This window comes from Staurois parvus, unplaced genomic scaffold, assembly GCF_062004578.1.
Source record: "Staurois parvus isolate SC_StPar_1 unplaced genomic scaffold, SC_StPar_1.0 ptg000303l, whole genome shotgun sequence".
Classification (NCBI taxonomy): Eukaryota; Metazoa; Chordata; class Amphibia; order Anura; family Ranidae; genus Staurois; species Staurois parvus.
In genome coordinates, this window is record NW_028318099.1 from 2,326,265 (window position 1) to 2,337,270 (window position 11,006).

The 11,006-nt window shown below is 44.4% G+C and overlaps 1 protein-coding gene across 2 annotated transcripts in view; it reads right to left on the reverse strand.

The window, feature by feature from the left end:
• Positions 1–4,278, reverse strand: part of PRKG1 (protein kinase cGMP-dependent 1) — a 1,352,400-nt gene extending 1,348,122 nt beyond the window's left edge. The window contains exon 1 of one of the 2 annotated variants that reach the window (XM_089683127.1): positions 3,785–4,278. In XM_089683127.1, the coding sequence (XP_089539253.1) occupies positions 3,785–4,056 (272 nt within the window). In that variant the 5' untranslated portion in view covers positions 4,057–4,278. The remainder of the gene's footprint in view (positions 1–3,784) is intronic. The other variant, XM_089683128.1, reaches the window with a different exon arrangement.
• Positions 4,279–11,006: the final 6,728 nt, after the last annotated feature.

The window sequence follows — 11,006 nt, forward strand, 5'->3', positions numbered from 1 at the left end:
CCTGCCACTCTTCCATAAAGGCCAGATTTGTAGAATACACACTAATAGTTGTTCTGTGGACAGATTCTCCAACCTGAGCTGTGGATCTCTAAAACTCCTCCAGAGTTACCATGAGTTACCCTCTTGGCTGCTTCTCTGATTAATGCTCTTCTTGCCTGGCCTGTCAGTTTAGGAGGACGGCCATGTCTTGGTAGGTTTGCAGTAGTGTCATACTCTTTCCATTTTCGGATGATGGATTGACGGATGGAGTGAGATATTCAGAGCTTGGGATTTTTTTTATAACTTAGCCCTGTTTTAAACTTCTCCACAATTTTATCCCTGACCTGTCTGGTGTGTACCTTGGCCTTCATGATGCTGTTTGATGACTAATGTTCTCTAACAATCCTCTGAGGGCTTCACAGAACAGCTGTATTTATACTGAGATTAAATTACACACAGGTGGACTCTATTTACTAATTAGGTGACTTCTGAAGGCATTTGGTTCCACTAGATTTTAGTTAGGGGTATCAGAATAAAGGGGGCTAAATACAAATGCACGCCACACTTTTCAGATATTTATTTGTAAAAAATTTTGAAAACCCATTTATCATTTTCCTTCCACTTCACAATTATGTGCCACTCTATCACATAAAATCCCAATAAAATACATTTCCGTTTTTGGTTGTAACATTATAAAATGTGGAAAATTTCAAGGGGTATGAATACTTATTCAAGGCACTGTATAACATACTCTTAATGTTTAGAGCTAAAATCGCCCTAAGCTGGCCATACGCTATACAATCTGACTGTACAATCTCCTTTATATTTACAAAAACTATGCACTATGAGGACAGACCTAAACTATCTTTAATTAGTATGAAATACGGTAAGCCCTTTGACTACATTGTTGATGGTAGATCTAAAGGGGGCTGTACAATCAGACTGTATAATATATGGTCAGTTTAAAGCTAGCCATACACTTTACAATCTGTTGGTACTATCTCTGTACAATCTCCTTTTTATTTACCAAAATGATGTAATAGGAGGACACACCTAAACAGTCCATTTAATTTGTACCCAAACAGGCATGCACTTGCACTACATAGTTGATGGTAGACCTAAAGGAGATTGTACAATCAGACTGTATAATGTATGTTCAGTCTATAACTGGCTATACACTATCACACAATCTATGTACTTTCTGCTTTAGCTTTACCAAAAATATGTAATATGGAGGTCAAACCTAAACTATTTAGCCAAGTAACATTCAATTGGGCAGGCCCTTGTGCTATATAGTTGATTGTAGATCTAACGGAGATTGTACCATCAGAATTTATAACGTATAGTCAGCTGTTTGCCAAAAACAAAATGCATAGGTTGCCATTGCTGAAGCCCCTCTGAAAATGCTGACTGTCATGCTTATCCTCCAACTTCCAAACTTTCCGAGTCTTAACTAGTAGCACATCCATTGTATTGGTTTTAGTTTTGAACTAGAGGCTCAAGACGCAAACTTAGCATGACTGCATTTTCAGAAGGATGGCCTAGTTCATGGTGCACAGCAATGGTAGCCCAATTATTTACGACATGACAGGTGTCCTTTAATGTGGTATACTTTCCAGTAAGCATGAGGTTGCCCTAGAGAGGGTTAACTTCCCAACAGTGACATCTAAGCAGCTGGTCTTGTTAACCCTTCATGCTTACTGTCCGTCCCATTTCTACTTGCATGCAATCTCATCCATCTGTCCCAACAGTGCGTGGCGGAACCTCTTTATCGGTTCTTTTTGAGTTTGTCATAGAAAAAAAAATAGTATCGCCATGGGAACAGAGAGACACAGCGATGGAGTCACCATCCCTTATAGCTGCTTCTTCTTATCCTCTTTTGAAGTGTGCAGATCTGATGAGCAGTGTATGCAGGAGAGGGAGGGGAAGGAGATCTGGCTAATGGGATATTAAATATCCTGAAACATGCATTTTCAGCCATGTACTCGCAGCTTCTAAAAGCCAATAATGCTCTGGACTTCCTCTGTTTAATTTCCAAAGGGGGCTTAAATGACAGATGAGATCGATGCTACTTTACCATTGTCTGTGGCTCAATTACATCTCCTTAAAGCAACATGCCTGTAGAAGATACAGTGGGAAGCCTACAGCGCCTAGCTGCTATACATTGCTGACAGTCACACACAGGAAAGTAGGTGGAACTTCACTACAGGAAGTGTCAAAGTTTTCACTGTCACCTTCTGGGGCTCTTTAACCTTCTTTGGCACTGATGGAGTTATCTGCTTAGACCTGGAAAACTGCTGTTTCTTTTCTGCTTTTTGAACCTTGGATGTACCCATCACTTCTATAACCCACCAAGAGCACCCTGCAAATTAACTCATTCATCCCTGACAGGGCTTGTGAGGATCAGCAGAAAAATGGGAAGGTTGACAGCAGAGAGATCTATGTGGGTACAGCCAGGAGATCTATGTGGGCACAGCCAAGAGATATACATGGGCACAGCCAGGAGATCTATGTGGGCACAGCCAAGAGATATACATGGGCACAGCCAGAAGATCTATTTGGGCACAGCCAAGAGATATACGTGGGCACAGCCAGGATATTTAGGTGGTCACAGCCAAGAGATCTATGTGGGCACAGCCAGGAGATTTAGGTGGCCACAGCCAAGAGATCTATGTGGGAACAGCCAGGAGATTTAGGTGGCCATAGCCAACAGATCTATGTGGGCATAGCCAGGAGATTTAGGTGGCCATAGCCAAGAGATCTATGTGGCCATAGCCAAGAGATCTAGGTGGGCATAGACAGGAGATTTAGGTGGCCACAGCCAGGAGATCTATGTAGGCACAACCAGGAGATCTATGTTGGCACAGCCAAGCGATCTAGGTGGCAACAGCCAAGGGTTCTATGTGGGTACAGCCAGGGAATCTATGTGGGCAGAAGCAGGAGATCTAGGTGGGCACAGTCAGGAGAGTTAGGTGACCACAGCCAGGAGATCTATGTGGCCACAGCCAGGAGATCTATGTGGTCACAGCCAGGAGATCTATGTGGCACAGCCAAGAAATCTGGGTGGCCACAGCCAGGGGATCTATGTGGGCACAGCCAGGAGGTCTATGTGGGCATAGCCAGGAGATCTTGGTGGGCACAGCCAGGAGATCTAGGTGGGCACAGCCATAGTATACAGATAGGTACAGACAAATCTATGTGGACTTAGCCAGGAGATCTATGTAAGTACAGCCAAAAGTTCTTTGTGGGCACAGCCAGATCTATGTAGGCCCAGCCAGATCTTTTTTCCCAGTAAGTAGAGTTATGTATGCTCAGCCAGGAGACCTGTGTGTGCCCAGCCAAAGATCTATGTAGGCACAGCCAGGGGATCTATGTAGGCACAACCAGGAGACCCTATGTTGGCAGAACCAAGAGATCATGTTAGCACAACCAGAGGATCTATGTATGGCCAGCCAAGAGATATTTGTTGGCACAACCAGTAGATCTATGTATGGCCAGCCAGAAGATCTATATGTCAAATCAGAAGATTTATGATGGCACACTAGGAGATCTATATTAACACAACCAAGAGACCTATGTAGGCACAACCAGGAGATCTATGCATGTCCAACCAGGAGATCTATGTATGGCCAGCCAGAAGATCTATTTGTCAGATCAGGAGATTTATGATGGCACACCAGGAGATCTATATTAACACAACCAAGAGACCTATGTAGGCACAGCCAGGAGATCTGTGCATGTCCAACCAGGAGATCTATGTATGCCTAGTGATGGGATCTATGTATGTCCAGCCGGGGACTCCTACCTGTCAGACTTGGTGAACTTCTTGAACGGTTGCCTGGTGAGGTCATGGTAGGATCTAAAGCTCTGAGGTTCGGCAGAGATGCCCTGAGCCCTGGTGGTCCTTGGTCCTATCTGGGTGCTGGTGGGCATCGCCAGGACAGACTGGTACTTGTGCAGTTTCCTTCTCAGTTCCTGGATCTCCTCTTCTTTCTCCAACAAGCGGCTCTCCAGATCCCGGATCCTCTCCTCCTTGAGCATCAGGATCTTGGCGAAGTCCTCCTCCAGGTCACTCATGGTACAAGTTGGAGCTGCAAGTCCCAGTCCGGATAAATGGTGGAGAAGTTTGTCGTGTGATGTGTGGATGGAGCCGGGAGGAGGGAGAGCAGAGTGAGAGCTCAGGAGGAGGATGAGGAGTGCTAATCCACTGACCCCTATGGGAATCGCTGATTAGCTTTCATTGAGAAACCAATTAGAGCCGCCTCGCCTTCCTCTAGGATCAGTCCATAGAAAGCACAGATCGGGCGTGTGATCATCCCACCGACACCATCATCACCATCACACTGCACACAGCTCGCAGCCCGGCTCCTGCCCTGAAATAGGAACAATTAGTATGAGATGGGAGGGGGGCTCTGTAACCGGATCCTCAAATCTCCACAAAACTCTTCTTCTCCAGGAGATCCGAGAGCACATGGACGAGGGGCCCCGAGAGCACACACTGTCCGGGGCCACTGACACCAACCGGGCGATGGAAGGAGGAGGGCTGGATAGGATCGTCTATATGGGACATCGGCCAGAGATCGGGGACACTCCGGACTTCTGTATGACATGACCGTATGTGTTGTGTGTGCTGGGATCGGGGACATAGAGAGGTGACAGCGAGGTAAGTCCCGCACATGGACCTTCTGTGTCATGTATTCTGTATTACTGGGATCGGTGAGCAGTGAGGACAGAAATACTTAGAGATGACTGCCATCCTCATCCTCACTACTGACTGATCCAGGACTGACATCCTCACTACTGACTGATCCAGGACTGACATCCTCATCCTCACTACTGACTGATCCAAGACTGAAATCCTCATCCTCACTACTGACTGATCCAGAACTGCCATCCTCATCCTCACTACTGACTGTTCCAGGACTGCCATCCTCATCCTCACTACTGAGGACTGAAATCCTCACTACTGACTGATCCAGGACTGACATCCTCATCCTCACTACTGACTGATCCAGAACTGACAACCACACTACTGACTGATCCAGGACTGACATCCTCATCCTCACTACTGCCTGATCCAGGACTGGCATCCTCATCCTCACTACTGACTGATCCAAGACTGAAATCCTCATCCTCACTACTGACTGATCCAGAACTGACATCCTCATCCTCACTACTGACTGTTCCAGGACTGCCATCCTCATCCTCACTACTGACTGATCCAGGACTGAAATCCTCACTACTGACTGATCCAGGACTGCCATCCTCATCCTCACTACTGACTGATCCAGGACAAGCATGATCCAGAGCTGACATCCTCATCCTCACTACCAGGGGCCGACTGACCATTTGGAAACTCGGGCACCGCCCAAGGGCCCGGGGTCAGTAGGGGGCCCCATGAGATGCCCCTGGTACCTTTTTCATAGGCTTTTTGAGTTTGGGCAAGGACACAGGGGCCCCATGATCCCCTATTGCCCGGGGGCCCCATGAGTTGTCAGTCCGCCCCTGCTCACTACTGACTGATTTGACAAGCATGATTCAGAACTAACATCCCCATCCTTACTACTGACTGTTCCAGAACTGACATCCTCATCCTCACTACTGACTGAGTGAGAAGCATGATCCAGGACTATCATCCTCACTTTAGTACTGACTAATTCAGGACAAGCATGATCCAGGACTGACATCCTCATTATTGACTGATCCAGAACTGACATCCTCATCCTCACAGCTGACGTAGGACAAGTGTGCTTAAGGACCACCATTTCCATTCTCACTTTACTACAGACTGACCCAGAACAACATCCTCCAGGACTGACATCCTTATCCTTACTTTACTACAAATTGACTAATGAACAAGCATTGTTCAGGACTGACATTCTCATCCTCACTTCACTACTGACTAAGGACAAGCAAGCCCCAGAACTGATATCCTCATCCTCACTTCTGACTGATCCAGGACTGACACACCCATCTTCATTTTGCTACTGAATGATCCTGAACAAGTATGCTCCAGGACTGCCATTCCCATTCTCCAATAACTATTGACTGATCCAGAACAAACATGTTTCAGAACTGACATTCTCAACCTCACTTTACTGCAGACCAACCAAAGAACAAGCATGGTTCAGGACTGACATCCTCACTTTGTTACTGATTGATCCAGAACATCAATTCTTCAGGACTGACATCCTCATCCTCACTTTACTCTCTAGTGAGTTACTGATCCAGAACAAGCATGCATTCAGGACTGACATCCCCATCCTCATTTCAATACATAGTGAGCTTGCTCAGAACAAGTGCGTCACTGACCCAGAACCAGCGTACAGGACAGGATTTTAGTATCCAAGCTTGAGAGGCTGCACGTGTTGTGAGTCAGGGGCTTGTGAAGGCAGGATCAGGATGACAGCTATAGAGTATGTACCTTTAACAAAGCACTCTAGAAATGGCAGATCCCATGTGTCTTCACAGTCTGACTTTACAACACGACAAAGTCAGGACAAAGATTACTACAGGGGGCCTTTGTTAGACAGTTAAAGCCCAAGTTATTCTGCATAAAATGTTCTCTGTTACAAAGATTTGCTCATTCAGTTGTCCTTCTGCTTTTCCTTCTGTTTTCATCCCTTTTATCAGATTGTGCTGGTAGCCATGTGTGATGTGTGCACATGTGGGGCCACATGATGTCAGCCAGTATGACTGCTGGAATTACCCCAGACTGATGGAACAACACAGTTCAGGTTAAATAAAGTTCTGGAGAGAAGCTGTGCGAACAGGAATTTTCCTTCTACATTAAGCCTGCCACTGCAAAGTGTAAGCTCCTAGGCATATTTCCATCACTAAATATAGATGGACACACTGGGGTTGATTTACTAAAACTGGAGAGTGTGAAATCTGGTGCAGCTGTACACGGCAGGCAATCAGCTTGTAACTTCAGCTTGTTCAGCTTTGACAATTAGCCCTGGTTCACACGGCTGCAATTTCAGGTGCGATTTGGGAATTGAAATCGTACCTGAGATTGGATCTAATGAATGCGAATGTGAGTGTCTAAACATACGCGATTTGCTGCAGTGCGATTTCAAAAGTAGTTCTTGTATTACTTTTTCCGCAGTTTGTTGCGATTTCACATATAGACTACAATAAAAATCGCACTGCAAAACGCAATGGAATACGCAAGAAATCATTGGGAAATAATCAGAAAAAGTGGTGAAATTGCAAACAAAATGCGCAATTTTAAATCGCATCCAGTCTAAGACTATTTGGAAACTAGGGCACTGCCCAAGGGCCTGGGGTCAGTAGGGGGCCCCATGAGATGCCCCTGGTACCCTTTTCATAGTCTTTTTTGAGTTTGGGCAAGGACACAGGGGCCCCATGATCCCCTATTGCCCGGGGGCCCCATGAGTTGTCAGTCCGCCTCTGGTTCACACTGGATGCGATTTAAAATTGCGTATTTTGTTTGCTATTTCACCGCATTTTCTGAAGATTTGTTTGCAACTTGTGAAGATTTCCCAATGATTTCCCAACGATTTCTTGCGTATTCCATTGCGTTTTGCAGTGCGATTTCAAAAGTAGTTCTTGTATTAGTTTTTCTGCAGTTTGTTGCGATTTCACATATAGACTACAATAGAAATCGCACTGCAAAACGCAATGGAATACGCAAGAAATCATTGGGAAATCTTCACAAGTTGCAAACAAATCTTCAGAAAATATGGTGAAATTGCAAACAAAATGCGCAATTTTAAGATTTAGGCTTGGTTCACGCTGGATACGATTTAAAATTGCGCGTTTTGTTTGCAATTTCACCACGTTTTCTGAAGATTTCCCAATGATTTCTTGCATTTTCCATTGCGTTTTGCATTTTTCTATTATAGTCTATATGTGAAATCGCAACAAACTGCAGAAAAAGTAATACAAGAACTCCTTTTGAAATTGCGCTGCAGAAAATAGCATATGTTAAGACACTCGCATTCACTTTCTTTAGATCCAATTTCAGGTACAATTTCAGTTCCCAAATCGCAGATGAAATCGCAGTGGTGAGAACCAGGGCTAAGTGCCCAGTCATACCGTTGCGGTTTCAGGTGCGATTTGCGAATTGAAATCGCACCTGAAATCATATCTAATGAATGTGAATGTCAGTGTCTTAACATGTGGAATATGCTGCAGCGTGATTTCTAAAGTAGTTCTTGCATTACTTTTTCTGTAGTTTTGTTGCGATTTCACATACATAGAATATAATGGAAATCACACTGCAAATTGCAAGAAATCATTGAAAATGTTCACAAGTAGCAATAAAGTCTTCAGAAATCACACCTGAAATCACACTGAAATTGTGCGATTTTAAATCGCAGTGGTGTGACTAAAACCTGGAAGCTGATTGGTTACTATGCACAGCTGCACCAGATTTTGCACTCTCCAGCTTTAATAAATCAACTCCACTGTATCAGTACAAGATATTCATTGGTGGTTTTATGTTGGGAGCTGCTCCAGTAAACGCACAGGGTCGTTTCATGCCTATGCATTGCAATAATGCGCAGTGTATTTTACCATGCATTAGTGCAGCATGCTACACATTTGTGGAGCATTGTGATGCCAATTAGAATGGCAGTCCAGCTCACAACTACAGTAAGTGACCATGCATCTGCACATGTTCCAAAAAATGTTGGAGCGATGCATTTTCAGCTGTTGGAAATCGATTCTAAATTAATAGGCTGCCTCCATACAATGCGCGTTGAGCCTGGGTTCACACTGATGCAGTGCAGAGTTTGCATTGGTTTCTGTGCGAATTCCGCACCACATTACAATCACACCCCGTTCATGTGAACCGCTGTTAAGTTAACAACACCCCAAAATTGGTTCGCAAAACGCGGTGCGATGTGCAAAATTGGATCGCAAGGGTGTGAATATTCATGCGATCCAATTTTAGTGCGGACCAAAAAAAAGGATCCTGCACCTTTTTGGTGAAGATGCGGTGTGATTTGAGCCATACAGAATGTATGGTTCCAATCGCACCGCACAGAATTTGCATGTGATTTGCACAGGAATGCGGTGCAGTTCCTGAACGAATCACATGCACCGCAGAACTGTGAACTGTGAACCCAGGCTGACACACCAAGTACTACACATTAACTCGTGTCTGGTAATGCATTGCAACAGATTGGTATGGTGTGAACAAATCATGCTTATAGAGGGTATCTTACGAGAGTTCTTCAAAAGTTTCCGCACTTTTTTTAACTCTAATACATATATATAAATGTGCAGAAACTTTTTGAAGACCTCTCGTATATCGTAGATTTGTACTACTACCTTTTACTGATATTACAGTATTATTTTCCACTGGCTTCCTAGAGTAATGCGGGCGCTAAAGTTTGAGCACATTAAGGCTTAATATACACATATGGCAGGTTCTACTTCCTTCTGAAAACAATCTGCAGTGGATCACTTTTTAGAGGGCGGCTGACAAGCGACGGGGAGGTGATATGTTGATTCCTCAGCACCTGTTTTAACCCTTAAAAGGCCGCACCACCATGGTGCAACCACATGCATTGCATGTGATCGCAGGCTGATTGCTGCGCATCCCCATTCGCTTGAATGGTTCATATTTGGTGGCTGTACTGCCAACAGGGGGTATCATTTTTTTCCATACCATGTGTACAGCTCCCTGTGGCAGCCTTTGCAGCTGAAAAATGGTAGTAAAACCACTGCTCAACCACATATTTTTAAAGTCCCCTGACTGCAAGTGTAAATAAGCCTTTACAGCTTAAAAACGGTAGTAAAACCACTGCTCAGTCACATATTTTTACAGTCCCCTGACTGCATGTGTAAATGAGCCCTTGCAGTCTTGAGGACTGCTAGATTAGTTATGGGTCCCCCTAAGCTCTGCATGACCAGAAAGTTCTCTGGAACTTTTACTGGAAGAGTGAGAGGGCTCCAAAAGCCCTGACCTGTAGAGCCTCCCAGCCTGTACGCAGGTGAACTCACTCCCAGTCTGACTCATCCCAGGCTGCTATCCAGCCTCTAACTACAGAAAAGTAAACCTAGTTACCTAGAGGGTGCTACATATAGCTGGCCATACACAATTTTTTTCATGGTTGGCCCTGTCGCCACCTTCCCAACCCAACATCCTTTATTGAAAAGGCAAAAGAAAATTGTGGGACGAACAACAGCTACATCTAATCAGATGCAACCGCTGCTAGGGTACGTTTACAGTCGCTGATGCCAGCTGCCAAATATATTAGCTACAGTGCAAGATTCATCCATCCGCACTAATGGTGTACAAACAAGATCTATGTGTGGAGAGGCTTGTCTCTTGGATGCTGACTACTCCTCCATATGCCACTTGATGCCCCTGTCTACCGCCATTATTACTGTAGTAGTGATCACTATTGGCTACTCACTGAAAAGGGTAAACAGATGAAAGAAACTTTTGCTCACTTTTTTCCATTGTGTGTAATAGATATGAAAATAAAAATGACTGCCGGTTGGGGTCTGGTCCAGATCCCTGGTATATGAATTAGGACATGGCCAGCCTTACCTTTCCTTCCGCTCCTCTCTGTGCACTAATACAATATTCAGTTGTGTAATGAAAAGTTTATTATATGTTTATATCTTTGTTATGTGTTACATCCTAAACTGTTATGGTTGCTGTGTTTATTAAAGAATCTCAACTTATCAATCAGGAAAATGTGTCCTTTGACTGATTTTAAAAGTTGTTTTTAGTATCCCTATATCGGATTTGACGTAAGCATTTTTTCGGCATTGCGAAAGTGTGTCTTTGCTGCGGATATGGGATAAGAGCAGCTTTCCACATGTGAACGACAGATCCTCACGCAGAGAGTGACATCTTGTGTTCGAATATATTAGTGGCAAGACAAAGATCAAGAAAATAATTTACTTTTCATGATTTGCTTCCCAGGAGGTTTAGAGGACCTTTGTGATTCACACACACCAAATTTGGTTCCTGAATCCTCATCATCCAAAAGCTTCCCAGGCATGCACATGAACTGCACTTTATTGTACTTGGCAAAAGCAAC